The 22,543-nt window shown below is 41.1% G+C and overlaps 1 protein-coding gene across 5 annotated transcripts in view; it reads right to left on the minus strand.

The window, feature by feature from the left end:
- The window catches only part of LOC108051050 (triple functional domain protein-like), a 43,797-nt gene that overhangs the window by 16,988 nt on the left and 4,266 nt on the right, over window positions 1-22,543 (minus strand). For 4 of the 5 annotated variants that reach the window (XM_017132988.2, XM_017132989.2, XM_017132990.2 and 1 more), the window contains 4 exons: window positions 20,529-21,072; window positions 17,745-19,841; window positions 15,794-17,686; window positions 15,525-15,728 (listed from right to left, as the gene is read on the minus strand). In XM_017132988.2, coding sequence (XP_016988477.1) covers window positions 15,525-15,728; window positions 15,794-17,686; window positions 17,745-19,841; window positions 20,529-21,072 — 4,738 coding nt within the window. Of the gene's footprint in view, window positions 1-8,951; window positions 10,142-15,524; window positions 15,729-15,793; window positions 17,687-17,744; window positions 19,842-20,528; window positions 21,073-22,543 lie in introns of those variants that run through there. The other variant, XM_017132993.2, reaches the window with a different exon arrangement.

Below are 22,543 nucleotides of genomic sequence, written 5' to 3' on the forward strand. Positions count from 1 at the left end.
GGTGTGGGAAATGGGAAATTATGATGGCGGAGGGGTGGCTGGCGCTCATAAGCGCAATTAAATCAACTTCATCAGCGGACAGGAGCAAGAGCAGCGGCACAGAGAGCTTAGTTTATTATGCTCGCCTCGCTGCCTTTAGCCACTGCACGAGTATGTGTGTGTATAAGAAAGAAAACTGTTAATTTTATACACAGAAAATACGTATTATTTTAAATATGTCTTCTTCAATTTAAAACTCCTTTATATCCCACAAAATATTAAAAGGTTTTAATTGGTTAAATGTTACAAAAAGGTATAATTTTACAATCTACTCTTTTTTACTTTTCACAACCAAGTTAAAAGGTCGCAATTTTAAATCTCTTTAATGTACAATCTTGTTTTTTAAACCTAAGGACAAATTATTTAAACGAAATAAGCTATGATGACCATGAACTTGCTTTGGACAGAAATTTGCATACAGTTTTATCAAATCTCTTTAATTATCTGAACTGTTACCAACAGCATCAAACGTTAAAGGACAATTTTAAATTCCCAAATTTCATAACAATTTTATTCGCTGTGTACTAGCACACACACACACACAAAGGGACTCAGTTTCCTTTTAGGATACACAGCCATGGTGCTGTTAATTAAGCAGCACTGACACGGAAACGTGCCGCACTTCCCTGCGCGAGTGTTGGTGAGCGAGTGGATGTATTTGTGCGGTAAGGAGCGTGTGTATGTGTGCACGTTTCCGCTTGTAATGCAATTAGTTGAAAAGTTTTCGAGGCAAAGTTCTGGAAAAGTTTTTCGACAACAGTTCTCGCAAGACAAGAGGCTCAGGTCAGCTCTTCAGGGGGGCGTGGTCGGCTGCAAAATCATTTTTTTTTTATTTTGTTTATCTGGGCTCTTAAATTGCCACTCAGCCTCAATGAAAATTGATTGGCGGCCAAAACAAGAAAACAAATGGGAGGAAAATGTTTTTTAAGCTGACATTAAGTGTATGGTTTGAAGCTGCAGTCAAAAATTTGATCCAAACTTCTGCAACCGGTGGCGTATACGTATTGCGTATACGCAATGTGAGACTCATCATAGCCGTCATCATCGTCATCATCATCATCATTGTGGGCTGCAAATTGCTGCAGTCACGCACATCCACCCACTCTTACAATCGCACTAATAAGCTGCCATCAGGCAGCATTTCCCCCTCATTTTCCCCGCATGATGACTTGCCTAGTGGGTGGAAAGTGAAAGCAGCTGTCAGAAATCGGGAAAATCAACAAAAATAGAGAAGCTCTTTAAAGCTACCATTTTAAATTGCCTGGCAGTGCTAGCAGCTACTATTCTTCTCAATTTTCACCAAAAATTATCCCGGCTTTCTCTCTCCGATTTTTCCATTTCATTGTAGCTACAAATTAAGTTCATGTTCGCTTTCATTCTCCGCTTTTGTTTTGCCTTTTGACCGAGTCTTTCATTATAATAATGAAAGGATATTTCAGTGTAGAAGCAGAGGGAAAATCGAGCAAACGGAGGGGAAAATCGCACGAGTTTTTCCAGCTGCAAAATGCAATCAGCGCCGCCTTGTTGGGTTTCGTCTTTGCTGCCTACGTTTTTGCATAAAATAATTAACATGGCTTACAGTTTCTTCTGCGCATTTCCATATTTAATAGGCGGCCACAAGGCTACCGACTAAATTTAGAATTCCCTCTAAGAAACTTGGAAGAACAATTTTAAAGCTATTCCGGGCCTTAAATTGGCAGTCGCAAACCTCATATATTTTCCATAGGCAATTGAAAACTTTCCAGGCGGATTTGCATAGCTGAAAAGGGGAAAACAAACAGAACGGAAAACCCAAGCCTAGAATGCAGCCGAAATTGAGGGAAAGTTTGCAGATTGAAGTCCCGGGAGAAAGTCCAAGGACGAAATACGTTGACAGTCCGGGCTTTTTGCAGTCGACACTCGCATTTCGAGGGCAAAGTTTTTCCACCGAGTTTTCCCACTCTCGCCGCTGATTACATGCTGATAACAATAATAGCTCAGACTCGGAAAATGGCTCGAAGAGGAAAGTCTCAGGCCGAAAATGTGTGCCTTTTTTCCTTCTCTGTTTGGTAAATTGTAAAGCGATTTGGCAAAATGTTTACGTTATTATTGATGGGCTCGCTTGCTCGCCTTCTCCCTCTGTTTTTCCCGACAAGCAGGATTAAAGGGCGTTGGGGTAGGTTTCCCGACCTGAATGTAAGCTCATGTCTTTGCCTTTTGAGAGGCATCGTAAAAACTCAATTGCTGCGACGACGACCCAAAAAGCCATCAATTGTTAAGTCATTAAAAAATATGTTTAGGTAAAGGGGGGTACGAAGGAAAGCACATAAAAGCGTACGTCAGGGTTGTCAAGTGAAATTACAAACATCATTTAACTGATTGGAATAATGGGACAGCAAGCTGTTCTTTGCACTGAGAAAATATGAATTCCTAAAGCAGATAAGGTTATAAACATAATGTTTTTTTTAATTTTAGCTTTTACAAAACAACCATTTAGTTCTATATCAACGCAAAATATTTTTTAAAGCCCCTCCAAAGCGGATGTTTGTGAATTCCCTTATCAATTTATAATAAAAAAACACAGAAGAGCAAATCCGAAACTTTTAACTTTAATATACCCTTAACTCCAACACATAAATCGCCTTCTTGCTTAGCAAATGCAATTCTAAAATTTAGTTGAAATTTAGCTCTCGTCTTGAGCGGTTGTGGATAATTAAAATGTTCAAGCTAACTATACTTTTTTTCTACGCATTTGCTATTCTATGCGCCATTTTCCCGTCTGAGTCACACCAAAATCAATTAGACAGGATAGAAGACAAACTAAATACTTTAATACGCAAATTAAGCAGAATTGAGAATTACGTGAATTCACAAAATGAGATTTTTGTCGAAAACATCCCTCCAAGGTTCCGGAAGATCGGTTCTCGGTACTTCTTTATCCAGAAAGCACAACAACAAAATTGGACATCTGCCGATAGCACCTGTCGGCAAATGGGCGGCTCTTTGGCATCGTTTCGAAACCAACGAGAGTTGGACGACATTCAAACCAAACTCGGTAAAGCAGAAATATACTGGATCGACTGGAATCAAAAGTTTTTGAAATGGGGATCGGAACAACCTAACCCTGACTACAGACATGTTATGTTGAGAGACGGTGAAATGGGCACTTCGAGCGAACGCAATAAACATAATTTTATTTGTCAAGCAGACAATGTTTAAAAGTTTTATAAAAAATAATCAAAATTAAATCTCTGTATTTTAACCTAAACGAAACACAATCGTAATAAACAAAAATATGTTTAATCTGCCAGCAAACTTTGGATATAATTGCTTTTAATCTAAATCGGCGTTTAAATTAATTTAATACGGAAATGAATCCTTTTTAGCAAACAAAAAGAACCAGTTTGATGTTAACTTTCTTATTAAAGACAGATAATCACAAAAAAATTATTGAAAAAGTTTCCAAGATTTTTTGTAAGTGGAATACAATGTTTTAGACATTTATCAAATAAAGCTTTAAAACGAAAAAAATCACCAAGATGCTTGCAAGGCAGTGGAGAACAAGAACTTCCCCTTCGATCCATTTAATTCGAAGTGAGATATTGAGTGGAAGAGGGAAATTTTAGACAGATTTTGTATGCCAGTTGCTGCTTTGTCGGAATTTGTTCGCCTAAATGCCCTCATGGGCGCCATAAATCACACAGATATGCCAGCGCATACAGAAAAATATGGAAAGGGACGTAGGGCCACAGAAATATATACATATGTATATATTCACATTTGTGTGTTAATAAATGTGTGTACTTATAGATAGCCGCAAACTGGCCGCGTTTTCAGGGGTACATAAAACATAAACGTCTATTATTCAATTAACTTGCACAGTGGGCTCGCCGGCAGGTGCAGCAGTCAGGGGTCGTTTCCCGGGTCCCGTCATCAATTACGTTGTGGCAAAGATGGCAAACAACAGGAGCGGGAGAAAGGAGCTTCATTCCCTGCGGTCTGGTAATTGTACGACAACATGTTAACACCAAAAGCAGCCACATTCATTCCCCTCCAATCCACGTTCACATCCACCCATCGATAGGCCCATTGTCTGACCCGCCTGCTAATGTGCCCCACAGTGGGTTCTTGGGTGGAGATGGAGGTGTGTGGCTGCCAACTGGGTGGAAGTCCTGAATGAAAGTCATTTACAGCGCAAATCGAATAATATTCTAAATCAATTACGTGCAACTACGACATGATCGATAACGCAAACTAGCACAGGGAAAAGTTAAATACTCTTCACTTAAATGTGCAGAAAGCTGTCTAAGACCTTAATTGATTTAACAAATTTATGAGTAAGTATTTACTAAGGTAATTGTTATGAGGGTTGTTTGCACTTTGTTATCTATAAGCTACGGAAAACTATACCAAAAGTTTTAGCTTGTGTAAGATGCATTCATAAATTCTTTAAACTTTAAGTAAATACAGTTTTTATACAATTTTGTTATTAAACTTTACTTCAATCCACCAAGTTCCAGTCTTATTTAGTTATAAAAATTGATATTTAATTGACTTATCGTAAAACGTGTTATTTAAAACACATTCTAAAATTTGTGGAATAGAGTTCAATTATAGGCAGTTGTTGGTTTATTTCTACCCTTATTAGAAAAGCAAATAATTCGCAGGACACTTCATGACTGATGAACGCAGGAATTAATGAACTCTGGCTGGAGCAGCACGAATCTAGCAATGGGTTTTCCTCTCCTTATGGACCAATCAACCCATTGTTCCGGATTCCCATGCCACAAGCACCCCGAATTTGGTGCGAACAGCAGGCAACAAAACCAACGACCAACTGCCGGAAGCCTCGGACTCGGAGCCTCGGTCTCAGGGGCTCGGCCTTGACCAGCCCAAATGCTGTTTGGGATTTTAAAAGAGTTGGCCCCATGTCAAGTTGGCTGTACCCCCGACCCCGGCCCCCTTCTGATCCCCTCTTGAAGTCCAGAGAGCAATCAATGCGGGGAACAGAGGACAAACTTTTCGGGGGGCAACAAGAGCCAGGACATCGGCAATTTGTGGCCGGCAGAGACTCGCTCATGTCCATTGGATTGGATTGCCAGCGGGAACTGCAGATGACAGATGGGACGTGGTAGGTGCCGCCCACTATCTCGTACTCCCCCCCGCATTTCCCGCCTTTCCTCCATGGGAAGCAATTGTGCGAGAGGCGGCTTTTGGTTTTTTAAAAAAATACGATGTCTATCGATGGGCGTGCCACAGCATTTGCCATTGATTTTATGGCCGAAAAGGCCGGGCGTTAGGGCAGAAGACAAGAGAAAAAGAACGAGCCTAAGGCATCGAATTCTGATGGCCATTCTAGTGGCATGTGCAGTAAGCCTTATTGGGATTACGACCTACCACATCGAACATAAAATGAACTGGGGAGCCTTTAAATCGATTCAATCTGTCGTTGCCTTCGCTTGCCTGATTTAAAACACAAATCATATTTCATTTAATTAAAAATTAAATAGACAAAACTATTGGTTTTAAAGGGAAAACATTCACAATAATTGAAATCAATTTCTTAGTCACTTTAGGATTATCTTTAATAATTATCTTTCACTTTATTATTTATTGGTGTCAGTTTGGCTTCCGGGTTATCTTAGTTTGCATACGTTTTATTTGATATTCATCATTTTCAATCTGTGATACGAATTTTCCTTTTAATTTATGCACAGTTGTGCACAAAATTGATACATTTGCCTTTTACGTTCTCTTTATTTAAGAGTTTTGTTTGTTATTTTACTTTCAAATTCAATCGGAAATGATTTATGCATGTTTGTGAGAATGGATTTATTTCCCTTTTTAGTTCTCTGAATATGAGAGTGTTTAGCTTGTTTTTCAATCTCTTTTCATATAGGTTATAAACTTTTGATACAATTTAAGATGTGATGATGATATTAGTTCCATTTGAATATAAGCGACATAACAGAAACTGTAGATAATGCTTATGTGGAATTTATTCAGCACTAAATCTTCCTAAAAATCTCATTGTTAAGTACGCTCTTTAGACGATTTCGCTTGACTCTTGTATTTGCTCTGTGCCCCCAATGTCAAGAATCATGTATCTAGTGGTTCTGCAGTTAACATCTCGAGTTCTGCTGTCATAGCATACTTTTGGTGACAATTTAGTAACAAATTTGTTTGGCCTTCTGCCTTTCAGCAGCATCTCAATGCTGTGTCTGCTATTTTTCTTTACCATTTCTACTTTCTTAGCTGACATTTCATCGCAATTTGCATATCAGCGTTGCCATTGAGGAAACAACGACAAGGGCTCACAGAGCTTCCCGGCTTTGTCTGTTTGCCATGTTCTTTAAGAGCGAAAGTAGTTGTAGTTTCTATCCGCAGGTAACTTTGGTCCTCAAGTTTTCAAAATGATGAGATTTATTAAAATTGTTCAACATTTTCTGCACTTTGTTTGCCTGCATGTTTTGTGCCATCAACTACAAGTCTTTTCTACGGCTTGCTCAACGTTCTCTCATCCGACTAGAAAATGTATTTTCCATTGTTAGAGTACCAGCATTTCTTGTGGCTCTTTGAAATGGGAAAAATAGAAAGAACCTCCTAGCTGAAGGAGCGCTCAACGATGTAAGTCAACTGCAGCTGACAGCAGCAGCAGCAGCATCATGGGACATATTTTCGTGTGGCAGCAAATTTCCTTTTCAACGCGCCAACAGAAAAAAAAAGGGGGCAGACTGCTTTCCCACTTCGCTGACTGCGATTTATTTTGCGTCTGCGCTCGGAAGTATGCCATAACAAAATGCATAAAGTATACGCCCTGTGGAATGCGCCTCGCAACCGGGCAACTTTCAATGGCTGCTCACAAGGAGATGCCCCACTAAAGTTAATGCCCACACAAATTTCCTTGCAAAATATTCAACGAGCGCATAAATATTTTCGAGACACCAAATTAAAATCTTGCAGCTTCTTGCACAGGAAACAGTTGACTGCATTAGTTTTCGTACCAGGTAATTTAATTTATAAAATTGCAATAAGAAAATGTAAAGTAAACTAAGTTATTGAAAAGAATGTATAAGGTCAAAACCGATTTATTAAAAGTAATACTATTGGCAAAACTGTTGTTATATTTATATTTCTCGAATATAGTTAAATTTGAACCATATTTGTTTAAATATTTCTCAGTGGAAAAAATATATCTCACTGCTCTTAAATGAACTCCCACGCCAACAGGAAAACTTAAATGAAGCAGAAATTTATGAAAGGCCGACAGCATCAGCATCAAGTAAATTGAGCAGAAAGGGCAATGCGATTATAAGGAGACCAGGAAGCTGTCTACTTCTCGGAGACATCACTCAAACCCCGAATCTGACAAAAGAAGTCAGGGAAGGAAGGAAATTGGGGGCAGGGGCAAGGTCAGCACCAGACACAATGCAGCACAGGAAACGAGGGGCAGGAGCAGGGGCAGAATAAAACAGGGGAGACAACGATGATGATAGGGCTTACATGGCCTGATGAAGTGATAAATACATTATGTGATGTGGGCAAAAAGGAAAGAACTAGTTAGGCAGTGGGCCGGCCAGGGGAAGCGGGTACGGTAATTGAAGCAGTGACAATGGTGAGTAGCGAGCAAATAAATTAGCGCGCCACACTGCGTATGATTAATGGGCTTATTAAACGGCGTCGCTGCTGTCTGCTTGGGTCAACAACCAGTTTATAGGAGACGCGGCACTTCCACAACTAATCAAAATAAATAGCACAACGCACAAAAAAGTCAAAGACCCTTGGTTAAAGACAGAAATTGTAAGTGGTTAAGGGAGAGTGGTAATCTTAAGATAAGAAGAGGGATTCCCACAGGCCATATTTTTGTTCAATTTAGCATAACTATTCTTCTATTATATTAAAGTTATTTCTTTACTGGAATTTGATCGAAAGAAAATGGGATAAATTATAAGTGAAGAAAATTTCTTTATACAACATTACGGTAATTTGGATGCTTTTAAGGATCTCAAATTTCAAATTTTTTATTAATTACTCAAGCTGGTATTATTTTGCTCAGGCACTAACTGAAATCCGATTTATAAACGCCGTTAAATTGTCTAAAATAGGACCGTTGTGATTTGTTTTCAAATAAAAGGCTTTGAAACCAATTAAGCAAAGTAAATTTTAAACGCTTCACTAATGTTTCCATTAACATATTTTGCTCCAAGGCAACTGAGCTGAAATCAAGAGGCTATTTTTGAATTAAACATTAAATTAGCAACTTATATTTCAAGCAAAATTTTCCCTCAGTGAAAGAAAAGCTTTGAGCAACATTAATCGCAGGTCAAGTCACAGCGGACTTAGCGAACCGCATTCACTGAGTAAAATTGTCGTATTATTTGTAGTGGGAGGTTGGGGCAGTAAAGCCAAGGATATCTCGGCCACAAGGAAATCCATGCCGCAAGCTGGTAACCTTTGCACTTTGGGCCGCCAAAGGAGACGGGGTGGAAAACTTTTGCCACAGCTAAATAAAAGATAAGCTGGGCAAGTTTCCGATAAGGTCAAGGCAATCGCTGCCATGCTTAGCATTAATATTTGATGGCCCGTCAATCCGAGTGTGGCATCAATCGAACCCTTATCAAAGGAGGAGTTGGTCAAGCCATTGATAAATATTAATGTCCGGGTCGGGAATAGATTCAAAAGTAACATCAAAACTTTAAGATAATTTATAAAAATCTTTTTGTTTAAATCTTAAATCAATAACTAATTTTGACTTAATTATTATAAACAAGGCCGCACTAATCTTCGGATTACAATATCTCTCCATTCTGCAGAGTGAACGGCCACACTTTGCTATTTTTAAGCGAAAGGCATGGTTTTCTGAAAAGGACTTTACATATTTCTGTTCGAGAATTAGTTAGGTCTGCAGCTTTGTTATTTTTACTTGAGTATACCTTGAGTCCACTGCTGCTGGGCTGCCGAAAGAATCGGAATGAGCTGGGCGTGTCGATGGTATGTTGTCGGGCCAAAACTCCATGCCCGGTTACGCTGGACTGCCGGAACCAAGGCAGCGAGATTTTGCGGCGACTTTTTCGCTGAACGGGAACGGGATTGGGGGCGGGATTGGTGGAAGATGTGGCCGGAGCGGGAAAGGTGAACGGAGACTGCTCCTGCTGAGTGTGGCCATTCTTGCCAGGTGTGGTTCCGGATCCTGCCGGCGGTGGGGAAGTGGAATCGTCCTCCTGCAGGGTGCACAGTGGAGTATTTTGAGCTGAGTCCGCAATGGACGGGGACGGCGAAGGATCGCCCACGGCGATGGGGGCGCTCATGGGCAGTGGAGTATTGGGCAGGGAGACGTAGCCCTTGGTCGGGGTATCGTCGCCGCACTTAAGTCGCTCCAGTGAGCTCTTCTTTCCCCCGCCGCCGCCAATACCATCGGCGGAATCCACACTGCTCATCCGCTCATTGAGAAACTTCTTAACACTCTTCATGATTCCTTGGCTCCTTGGTCTCCTCCTTTTTGTTCTATCCAATCACTCTCATTTTTCGCTTAAATCACAGTCCAAAGAAAAGCGGGGCGGTGGGCTCTTTTATTTTATTTTTAAAACAAATTCGGGGCTTTGTTCGCAGCAAGCCGCAAATCGATAAAGTTCTCCGACTCCTAGACCGAAATGTTTTATTTTTGTTTTTCAGCTAACGTATGTGTGTGTGTGTGTGCGGGAGAGAGTGCCTGATTGGATTTTACGTCCTGCAGGATGTTCACACAGAAGCACACACGCACACGTACTGTGTATCTATATGGATTTCACTTATGGCGGTGACAGTTTTGCTGCGGTCTCGGTTTTCGCTGTCTTTGACTTTCAATTAGTGCAACGCGGCGTATGATCAATTTTAAGCTTACTGCCTGCACTTTGCATTTTAATTAATAGTCATGTTTACACAGGCTGTGCTGCATTTAATTATGGTATTAATTTGATTGAATGATTTAACATGTAGGTTTTAAACAGTTCTTACGTAAGCAAACAAAGCTGCACAGCATACTTATATTGATTCGATATTATACTATCATTCAAAAATACATCTTATATTAATAGAAATTTCAAAACGGAACTATTTTTAGGATAAAAAAAATTGTTAATAGTCTAAGTACCAGGATTAATTATCATTTAAGATGATTTTTGATTTAGATTTTTTTTCAAATTCATTTCTTAGAAGTCATAAATTGTTATTTTAATTGGTCTGATTATTGTTCAAAGTAAAGTGAATTGAGTAAATTAAAGTAGCCATTGCCCTTGTCGTGTCAGCATCATACCATCTCGCCACTTTTCTATAGATTTTCTTTTTTACCACTTCTCCCGCTTCTGTTTTGATTTCACTGTTTAGTTATTTACGCATATATATTTTATTTATTTTATTTGCATAGATAAAAACTGGCCACCGCCAAACGGCGCAAAATTTATCTTGAATTTTCTTAGCGCACGTTTGTTTACCACGAACTATGTCTGTATATTTATGCCTATATCTATGCACATGGTTTTGTTATTTTTACACATTTCTGTTTGTTGCCCGTCGGACGTTGCCAGGCGTTTAGCGCGTGTTTCCGAAAAGAAACCCCATGATTCGGAAGATGCGGCAGGTGCGGCATAGCGACTGCCACTTCACCGGGTCCGGCGATCTCGAAATTGCGGGTGAGCAATTATTATTGGGCTTTACTCTGATTCTGTGTGCCTTTCTTGCTATTTTGCCATCACAGTTCTTAACTCTATAATAGTTCAGGGGAAAACAATTTTCGAAAAACGTCGGGTAAAGAAAGGCAAAAAAGTTACCCAAAGTGAATCAGAAAGACTCTTTATAAATGGAAACTAATACATTCGTAAGATAATTTGTGCATGGCTAGTTTATCAGCAAACAAAAACCTTAGGTCTTTAGATAAAATTAATAACCTATTTTTAAAGACTTTCTAAGGATGTGCAAGAACCCATTATTTTTATGTATTATTCACTATCATTATTTAATAAGCATAAAATTAACAACCGTTAGGGAAATAAAACATTCTTGTAAGCTTTGTTGAGTTTAATTAAATAGTTCCTAGTCCTTTTATTCTTTAATAGTCTTTTTCAATGTTTAAAAACAATTAACTATGAAAACAATATTTTGTGGCAGAAACGAAATTATTTATTGGCTTAATAACAAAATACTTTGGTTCGCTTAGCTTGTTCAGATATTTGGTTATTTTAGGTATGGAACATTAATCCACAAAGGTAAGGGTATTTACAAATGTTCAGCATGAGCTGCCCGTAAAAATTTGCATATGTTCGAGGAAATTTGTGTGACTGTGTGGGTTTGAGCAGCTGCTGGCTAAGTGGCATTCCCATCACTTTTGGGCAGATGCTGTGGGTTCGGTTTCTGCTCTTTATGCCGCCTGTGTTTCAGCCGCGAATGGCATTAAAAACTTTCCTACTTTCCTTTGGCGAGGGGTGTGTGTATTTACACCCACTGTAAGGACTCGTTGACATTTTGTGGCGTTGACAAAATGCCAGAAATATTTTCCATTTTCCTTGCCTCCACCATTTTCTCCTAATACTTTTCATTCGTTCACTCAAAAAGCCAACCTAATTCAATTTTTGCAAATGAATTCACACAGTGGTGTGTTGTTAGAGCAACGCTTAGATTTCAAACTGAATTAATTTAAACTCTTGCAAACTTAAAGCAAGCTTGGCAATTTTGGCTCACTTCCTTAACAGTTGAGAAACCTCTTTCCGCATTTTAAAGTTGTTGCATAGCGACCAAATTGCTGATAAATAAAATGCTCAAGAATATCTTAATTTTTAATACAACTATTTAAATAAATGGTTTTATTGATTTTAAGGAAAATCTTTAAATTGCCAAGGGAATCAAAGATTAATGGTAAAATTATTTAACTTATTTTGAACCCTCTAAAGAATTAGAAACACACAACTAATTGAATCCTGCCTGCAGAACTTAGAACAAGCTTTCAAACTTTTACTTATTTTCCCGAACGGGATAAAAATAAAAGTAGGGGAAAACTCTTTCTCGAAAAAAATAATTCTTGTCAGCATTGAAAATGTGTTTTCCCTTGTTGGGTTAACTAAGCGGTTTTCATCGACCGCAGTTGCAAATGTTTGTGCTGTTCGTATGCTGTTTTAATTGCTTCCGGCTGCAAATTGGATTAGATTAGGCCAAACTGGCCTTTGGCAATGGGTTGGGTCCATTATAGAAGTGGCCAAAGGGAGACAAAACTGACAAGGAACACAAGGGAAAATTGATATGGAAAAGGGCACAAGGTTGGACATTGCACTCACTCTCTCTGTTTGCAATCCACCCAACTGGCACTCAAATTAAATTGCAATGCATCGACTCGATAATTATAATGACCAAAACATGTCGTGTCTACATCAGCTGAACTGAAAAAGTACAAAATAAAAGCCCACAACACATAGGGAGCAACCGCATTAGTCAAACAACGGAACCGCAAACCTATCGCGTTGAAATAAATATTAAAATGCAATAGATAAGCGTGAAATTAATGGCCCCAACTCGGGTGAGTCGACTTAACTGAACGCGCGCCCTTTCAAATGAACAATCCAAGAATGGGTGGTTTTAACCATTAGATACCCTACAATCCAATGTGGATTTGGATAAGATCATACAAAGAACTAAAAGTAAAGAAAACGAAAAACAAAAATATATTTCTTAGGGTGTTAGAAAATGTAATCAGAATTACACAATTTTAATGAAGGGCAATAGCACTATTGAAAATGTATGAACTTTTTGGAAACAAGCTTAAAACAAACCTTAAATATTATCAACTCAGGAAAAAGTTACGGAATAGTGTGAGTTAAAAGAAACGATTATCAATAAAACAATATAAATGACCTAAATTAAAATTGAAAATCTGATATTCCTCGGAAAAACATATCTCAATGTGTGCTACCGAAAAGATATTCTGCTAATGATGGCTCACACTCGCAATTGCTGCATAGTGCGATCGCTTTGCAGTTGACAGCAGTTCTCGAGGGGTTTTTTGGGGGCAACGAAACGTCTAAATGGGGGGAATGAAACTGCTACTCAAGTGACTAAAGGCGTGAAAAAGGTCAAAGGCAGCGGCGACGGAGAAGTGGGTGGATGGGTGGCTTTTCGCCTGCGGCTGCTGCAGACATTTTCATCCTCAGCTCATTTTTTTTTGCCCTCGCAAAAAATGCTAAAAGGGTTTCCCCTTTTTCTCTGCTTTGTAGTTTTTGGCAACAGAAACAGCTTTTTATCATATTTATTTGCATTACTCGGATTGTTGTTTCACTTTTTTGTTTCTAGTTATTTATATAAGACAGCTCGGTCTTTGTTTACAACAATTTTTTAAGACAGTTTAAGGCCTAAACAGGAGGCTGTCATTTATGTAATCTTCTTTGTTTTTAAGTATTGTTTAATTTTCTGGGGCATTTGCGGTAATATTGTTTGTTTTTTCCTCAAGCAGCTGACTTTCTTTTATTTTTTGAAGGGGAGATTGTGGTTGAATCTTTATCTTTATAGTGCGGTGCTATCATGGTTGTTCTTATCACTGTGATTATGGGCGATTTTCAATCACTTGACACCCGAAGGTGGTTGATTTTCTTCATACAAATTATGGATGTTGACTGATGTATGCGTTTCTGCTCCTCTGAAGTTAGTTCACTCAAATAAAAGGAGAATGTAAGTGCAGTTTCAGAGCAGAGAAGAGGAGATTGCTGCTGCTGATGCTGCGTTTGGCGTTTTTTGGCCGGGCGGCGCGCATCTGCAGGCAGCAGGCGATGGAAATCCGAGAGGAAAACTGAGGAAAACCCGAGTAACCCGGCGGTGAGCGAACGAACCTCTTGGCTGAAACTCTGCGGAGCAACTGGAGCAGCTGCCCCACACGAATCTACGAATCCGCATATAAATCCACGAGCTCACGCAGCGACGAACGCACCGAAAACATTCGCAACAGCAATTGCCTTAACCCACTACCCTCAAGGGGGGTTAAAATTGGCGAAATGAAAACTGAAAAGCTTTTCATGAGAGAAATTCAGAGAATGTTTTGCCTGAGAGCTTTTACGCTCTCTGGTTGCTATTGTTGGGGTCTTGGGGCTTTCAGATGGGCGGGAATTTCGTTTTTCCCCAATCAAATTTAGGATTTGTTTATTTTACCAAAAAATTATTTTTGACTAATTCCGTGTATAATAATAAAATGGTAATTCAATTGAGATTAGTTATGAAAACTAATGGTTTTATTAAGTCTAAAACCCAAAGAAAAGCTCAAATCAATTCATAAAGCGTTTGTCAAGCTTAATATGTCAAGAATATTTGTACCCCAAGATACAAAATATAATAATTCAGAAATATACGGAATAAAAAAAAGCAAAATTCAGAAATAATGAATTATATTATTTTAAGCCCTAGCATACTTTAATTCTACATTTTGTACAACACTACCTTTTATAAATATGACCTAGGCAACTATTTAATCTCGTTTTTTATTATATTAATTTCGAGTTTTGTACCATCATAAAATATAATTAAGTAGAAATAAACACTGAAAATAGTTGTTGATGTTAGAAAGATCCTGAAGGCATAAAAAACCGTCACAAAGTGAATCCCTTAACCTCGGCAACCTCTTGCACATAGGACAAACGGTTATGCGGTCGTAAAACCGCTCGAAATCTGCGCTGCTTAGCTTTAGTGCAGGACGCAAGCGAAATCTGGTAGGGAATGCCGAAAATGCTGCCCGTTGACAGTTCGAAGACGCAAGCAGACAGACCTAACTATAAAGAAGTGTCACATAAAATTTACATTAAGCAAATGTAACGAAACAGCGCTAAGAGCAGTCATATATAATCCAGCACACACTCGACCTAGAGCAGGGATCCATCCGTGTGCGGATACAGACTGGGAACTGCCGACAGCCAGTGGTCTCGAAGACTTCCACGCACCGCACTCGGCACGCAGCAGCGAGGAAAATCTCATTAAGCCCTGCTATGAATTTTAAACATGTTGCAGGACCCCGAACCGAACGGAGCCGAGTCCTGGCGAGTGGGAAAACTAGTTCAGCTGGCCAATGGCAGCAGCAGCTGCCTCCAAAAATCTGGGGAGAGATAGATGTGTTGGATGGGGATGAGGGTGCAAGCTGTTTCCATGTGAGGTAGGACCGAAGAGAAAGTTGTTTCAAAAGCTTCAAAGCTACCTCGAAAATACGGGGAAAAGTCAGTGAGAAGAGAACAGCCAAAAAAATAATGGGATCACTTTTTAGTTTAAATTTTAAAAGACTGATTTATTGAAGTTTGTGGCTTTTGATTAAACTTTCTGCAATCCCTTAAGTTTAAGCGATACCTTTCGTTCGAAGCATTACAAGAGATTTTCAATTCTGCGATTATATATTACTAATAGATAAATTTAAAATTCATAAATTTACAATTTTGCCAAATAATTTAGCATAAATGTTTTTAAATAATAAGATTGGTAAGCTATGCTATCAATAAAATATTATTAAAACTTACCTTATTATCACTGTCTGTGGTATTACCCGATCCGAAACTAGCCAAAGAGCAGCGATCGTGATCGTTCTCCGTGAGCTGTTCATCCAAATCCCGAGAGGATCTTTGCGAGGAGCCAGAATGTTTAGCTGGAGACTTGGGCAGGGTTAATGAGGTGCCCGAGAAGCACGTCTCCTGCATCACTTCGCGTAGTTTCTTCACCCAGATCTGAAAATTGCGAGCCATTAAAATTAAATCAATCTGATGGAGAGAACATATATTCAATCTCTTACCTGTTTGGTTTCCAAGCTGGTTGCTTTTAAAACGATCCTGCAATCCGACAGCATGGGTGAACGACCAGTCCACACGGCAAACTTGGTCTCATCGCCTTCAATGTGCTCCGTGATGCCCATATCCGTGGTCATAAGCTTGCTCTTAAACTGGTACTTGACTACGCTATAATCCTTGACCTCCTTGGCAAACAGGAGATACATTTCAAACAGGAACACACGTCGCTCTCTGCCCTTCCGGATGATTTGCTTCGTATCCCAGGCTTGGAAGGCATCCTGAAGCACAACTTCACCTAGTTTGTCTATAGAGACATCACAGTTTTCCAGCAGAGAAAGATGCATGGCATCGTTGGCTTTCTTGGGAACATTAAGCATAACTTCGAGACCTTCTTTGATTTCGCCATGGCTCTCCTCGCAGCAGGATAGAAGATCCTTAAGTAACAGCTGGTATTTGGTGATCCTCTGCACGGGTTTGATGAGATAGGCGGGCAGGGGATGATCCACCTCCAAACGCCGCTGCAGCTCCTCAAAGAAGCTGCCACCGTGCTGAACTAGCAGATTATTCGATGTTGGTTTGTTCTTGCAGTAATGCACATACATGTCGAACTTGGAGGCCCAGGTCACAAAGCAATGTCCCACATCCTCCGGCATTGTTTCATATTTCTCTAGCTCTCGCAGGAAAATCTTCTGATGGAAGTGGTGTATTTCCTTGATATTTCCAAATATCACATCTTCCTGACCAATGAGTGCAGGGGGCACATTTTTTCCTCCTCTGAATTCCTCCAGGAAACACTTGATGCAGGTTGCCAGATCATTGACGTAGGCCCTCTCTGTTTGCATAAGTTCGGCCATGATAAACTCTTTCCTTCTGGCCGACTTGCGCTTCTCCTCGTTAATTTCCTTATTCTCCTTGTTGCTGCTGTTTAGCTTGGCTTCCAGCGTAGGATCCGAATGACGATCTCCGCTGCTGACGCCAGAGGAGGAACTCATCGAACTGTTTCCATCGGATCCCAAAAGTAACTGCTGCTGGGACATGCCCAGAGATTTCTCCAACTGCTCGCAGTAGCTGTCCATGCGGTTGCTGAAATCCTTGTACCGCTGATCCACCGATGCCACCCATTGCTTGATGTCACTGGCATGAGCGTGACCTTTTTCCACCAAACTATCAGCTAATTGGATCAGTAGCTTAACCCTTTCACGCGTCTCCTTGGCAGTGCTCCGGAATTCGTTGTGCTCTTTGAGCAATCCCTCCGTTTCCTCTTTGCTTATGCCCACCAAGTTGGACCTTGAGGAGAGGTATGCTTCTCCTGTGTTGTGAATCCATTCGATAGCCTGTTTGGCACTTCTTTCGAAGAGAACAAACTGCTGACACTGATCCAGAGATTTCTTGCGCAGCGTCCAGTAGTCGAGAACTTGATTTTCCTGATTCAATAGCTTGTCCAGTTTGCTCTTCACATGAGCTTCACAGTTTCCTTTATACTGATAACACTGCTGGGATCGGTTGGCATATTTCAGGAAAGTCTCTGCCGTGCGACGCGCCAGTGTACATGCTTTCAAGAAAGCCTCCTTTTGCTCCTGATGCTTTGAGATTAGTTGGACGATGGTTTGAGCTTTGTCGCTGCCGCCCCCACCGCCACACCAGTCATCCTCCCGCTTGTACTCCCGCTCTAAACTATCCAATACCGAGCACACCTGCTCGGCTGTTTTATAGAAGTTTATCGAGGCGGTTACCAGTTTGTGTCGTTCCTCAGCGTAGGTCACCAATTGCTGCCACTTCTTTGTCACATCGTCGCTGATCTCCCTTATGGATTGCGGATCGTAGTGGTTGGCATTTATCAGGGCATCCGCTCGGTACTTAACCTGCACCGCCGATGTATGTGTCTTCTCAATGGCAATCTGGAAGGAAAAGAGTTTTATAGTCGCGAAACAAATGATTATATATATTTATTTTAACCTGGAACTGCTCATGACCCTTCCGCAGCTGTTCGGCCTCCTGCAAACTATTCGGTGTGACGAAACTGGCCACCAGCATGGCCTCTCCATTGCGGATCCACGAAATCACCTGGTTGGCATCGTTCTGGAATTGACATAGCTGCACCGCTTGCTCGAGCTTAGCACGCTTCGCCTCGGACATTTCCTCCAGATCGATCTCCCTTTCCCGCAAGAAGTCCAGCAGATATTCAATCCTAGCCTGAGCCGTGTGCGTGGCATCCGCCATGGAGATGAAGCCAGCGTTTTCGAAGAGCTGCAGCAGGTCCTGACCCTGCTGCAGGACCTCGTAGGTGGCATTCTGTATATCCGTCACCGATTCGTTGTGCATGCGGATGAGCTGTTCGGCCTTTTTGTAATCTCTGGAGAGATCTGCATGCTGCAGTTCTTCGGACCAGATCTCCAGTTGCGAGGACAACTCCATGGCATCCCGCTCGAAGTAGCGCAAACGCAGGATGAGATCGGCGCGGAACTTTCGGGCGGACCAGAGCTCCTCCAGCTCCACTTTCTGTTTGCTCAACTTCTCCAGAGTGGCCTCCAAGGCGGCAATGGAACCAGTATTGTCGGCATACTCCAGGGATCGCATTTCCTGCAGCAGAGCTTCACCCTGGGCTATGGTAGTAAGGCAAACATTCACAGAGATCTCCTGCTGATACTGCTGCAATATGCGTTCAATGCCCTCGAGGTTCTCCTGAGAAAGGCGCGTTTCATCCGTGCTCACATCTGTTCTAAGCTTATCTATCCAGGCGGTCACGTCCTTTTCGTGTGTGTAGAAAATTACAGCCATCTCTAAGCGGCGCCTCCTTTGCTCGACCCTCTCCGCAAAGCTGCCCACTTGCATTTCCAACTCTCTGGCCACTGAATATATCTCATTGGGATCGGCTTCACCACTTCTAGCCAGTTCCTCCGCAGCTGCCAGAAGTTTTTGGGCATTACTATATGTGTTTTGCGCCACGTTCTCGAAATTATCGTGCGAGGTCTGATAAACCCTGGCTTTGTGAAAATTTCTGCCTATACCCGTATTTTTCCTCAGGAAAACTTCGCCATGATTTTTTAACCAATCCAAGACCTGCTTTACATCTTCTTGGAAGAGTCTAAGAGCTAGGGTCTGGTGTAATCGCAACCTTTCCTGATGCCACTTGGCTTCCAGAGTGCGATGGTGTCCCAGGATCTGGTGAATCACAGCCAACACATGACTGGCGCCTTCGCTGTAATCCGCTGCCGGATTCTGTCTCTCGTATTTGTTAAAACTACCACCGTTGCTATTCTTTCGATGATCGGGAACGCCCGGAGGCGGAGGTTGATTGCAGACCTGTACCAAGTGATCCAATTGATACAGCAGCTTCTTGCTGGTGGAGTGAACTTCCGTATAAGCCTGGCACATGGCTTCGTACAGTGATTGGTGTGTCCGGATGGCCGTTTCCAAGCTCTGGATATCCGAGGGAAGAGGTTGCGATGCCTGACAAGCGGCTGCCCAACTGGCCACACTGTTGCAATATTGCTCCGCCTTGTGATGAAATAGAACACTCAATTGCAGGACAGCAGTTCTCTCATCCAAGCCCGCTGCAAAGTCCTTCCAAGTTCGGTCCAAACGTTGAGCTAGCGTTTTAATATGCTGGGCTGCATAGTGCTGATTTTCGATCAGTCGAGCTGCCACTGCCAAAATCCGATCGATATTCACAGATACATTCATGGAGGCCACGGCAAACTTTTGGTGCTCATCCTGCAGAGATTTGGCCACGGAGTAATTGTGTCCAATCTCCACGTAGCTCATCTGGAACACATCGCGGTTGTGCAGGATCCAGTCGAACATCTTCTCGCAGTCCTGTTCGAATAGGCGCCACTGGTAGCACTGGTCTAGTTTCACCTTTTTGTGCTGCCACAGCATCAGCAGCTTCTCCTGACCGGTGTGAATGAGGTCAATCTGCCGCAAGGCTTTGTTCACCGCAGCCGACATGTCCGGATTGCTGCTCACCGAACGAGATTGCTGCGAGGGCTGAGATTGCTGGCCGGCGGAGGAAGTGCCCGAGTCCATATCTGAACCTCCGGGTCCGGCAGATTGCTAAAAAGATTAATGGCGATTAGAAAAGTGTGCTTTAACCCAAATAAATATCGAAAAATTAGTACAACTTTAAATTTCAAATTTTAAAGGAAATTCAGCTTTAAATTTAGAAAGAAATCCATTTTAAACTTGAGACTAATTTTTAAACATCTAAACCCTATTTTAAATCTACTTGGCATTGTGTTTTTTAATACCTAAAATAAAATAAATATTTATCAATAGGAAATGTAACATAATGCTGTCCAATTAATATTTGAATTATTCATCTGGTTAACTTTTTATTTGTTCAGGGCTTTTTTATATAAACAAATTTAAGTTTAACTAATATAAGACAACTTAATTCATTTCTACCCACCAAATGGCAGACAAAACAACACATTTCCATAAAAAAAAACAGAAGTGTGCTGTGTGGAAGTATTGATTTTGGCATATATTTCGACAAAGTGAATGCTAGGCCAAAGGCTATTGACTTTTTCTGTTAATTTATTGAATGTTTATTATGACTATACACTTTTATGAACAACTCGTGATACTTTTTATTTGTTTACAATTTATATTTACGGAAGAAGTGGTAGACGTAGCCAAATTAAAAGGCATATAGATTTCAACAGCGGTCCCTAATTTCTTGTTAAAAGCTTAAAGACTAAGAGATTTGTCGATATTTATATCCTTAAATCGGTTGCTCACCTGACCGCCTGGCGGGGCCATCGCATTAATCTTGGCCAAGAGTTTCTTGCCCTGTTTGTCGAGGTCCTGGATGGGCAGCATAGTGATCTTAATGCGCATTTCAGAGTGGTGGTCGATGGCGTGGTTGGCGAGCGTGGCGTCCTCGGCAAAGTCGTTGCGATTGAGGTCCTCCTGCAGATCGTCAATCCTATCGGCCATATCACCGGCCTGCCAGAAGAAGTCCTCGATGGCAAGCCGGGCGTCCGTCCACTGCTGATGATCGTACAACTGTTGGCCCTCGAAGTCCCCCGTCAGTTGGTGACTTTCCGCGATCTTATTGAGGGACTCTATCGACACCGTCGTCGTCTCGAACTTGTACTTGTGCGAGGAGATCGAGGCACGCTGCTTCTGCCAGAAATTGTCCGGCTTGATGATCACCACGTTGTGTATATTCGCGCTGAAGTGTTCCTGCAGCACCTTCAATATTGTCTTCACGTTGGTCGAACAGTTGCCATTGCCGCGCATATCGATGATGACTGTGAATCCGAGGTTCTTGGCGGCGTCGCTGCAAAATAAGCCAGGTGAAAGGTGTGTTCGGTTAGAGAGAGCGATCGGAAGAGAACTTAAAAAAAGGAGAGAGTACACTGCGGGAAAATATTCCAAAAGTCGACTTATAATATAAATTAAACTAATGTTTTTCTACCTTATTACTTGTAAAACTAATATTAATAAAGTTCAATTCACACTTACTAAGGTACTTAGTTTTAAATTACTTCATTAAATAGATTAAGTTTAAGATCTTGAGTTGGGATTCATAGGCGTCTTTCAAAAACTTCTGAACTGTTTTGTTTGGTGATAACAATATTTGAACATTGCAATTCATGCTATTTTGGTGATCATATTCTTAAGTTTCTTGTTTTTTCCGAAGTGCAGCGTCTTCCCTGAAGTACGTGAGTGAGAGTGTCGTGAATCGCTCATGGTTCGTTGCTCTGTTTACGTCGCTTGCATAAATTATGACAGCACGGCTTCGTATGGTCTGAGGTCGGTTTCTATTGCTCTGACACCAATTTTAGCTAATAATTTCCTACACACCTCCTTTCCCCCAACAGCCCGCCCAACGCTCTGATTTGCATTCCTTTTGAATTTTAATCGCTCCATTAACTATAAATATTTCTTTCATTGATGTGTGCGCAACTCCGCCTCCTTAGATTCCGCCTATTATTCCTATTATTCCCTCTGTTTTGCCGCTATTTCTTGGTCCGATTGTGGCCAGTTCTGGTTTCTCAGTTCCCGGTTTTAACCACGTTATCTTCTCGTGTTTATACATAATGTCGTGTGGTTGTTTGATGGGCATTTCTAGGGGTTTCGGCCCCTAGAGAACAATGCGAAAAGTGAAGAGGCGTCTTCTCAAATGCATTTTAAATTCAACAAAGTTTCCCTCCAACACGATAGTCTTGGAGAACCCAGAACTTTGGTGTTCCGAATGGTTTAACCTCATGCAAGTTCTCAAACCCTTCTGCAACTTTTTATCGCGCGACATATCTGAATATTTGTGTATTTCTCAGGAGAGGCATGGGCAACTTTTTTGATGACTAATAAAAACCCTCGAAACGGGCTATTAAAAATCGAAATTGAAACCGAGAAAGAGAGACAGGGAAAAGTGTCGCCGGCATGTAAAAACCGAAAAAAAAATCCAAACACAAAGTCCAATCAAAAATCGTTTATTTAACCCATAAATCCGAGGGTTTTTGAGGGAGGGGGGTGGAGTAATACCCTCAAAGGAAGTCCAGGGAATGTACGTGTCTAAAATGCTGAGAACTCCCTCGATTCAGCCGATTCACAGAATTTGCATTGACGACAGCAGTGAGAAGACGCCTTGACTTCAGTTGCCAATTTGGCCGAGTCTCGGAAACCGAGAGACAAAGGCACAAACATGCGCAGAAATAAACAAAAAGTGTTTCACGCCAAACCAAATAAACAAAAACAGAAGCGAAACATAAACGAAGGCAAAGCAAAACAAAAAAGAAAATTAATCT

The sequence above is a fragment of the Drosophila rhopaloa genome, unplaced genomic scaffold (genome assembly GCF_018152115.1).
Source record: "Drosophila rhopaloa isolate 14029-0021.01 unplaced genomic scaffold, ASM1815211v1 contig_163, whole genome shotgun sequence".
NCBI lineage: Eukaryota > Metazoa > Arthropoda > Insecta > Diptera > Drosophilidae > Drosophila > Drosophila rhopaloa.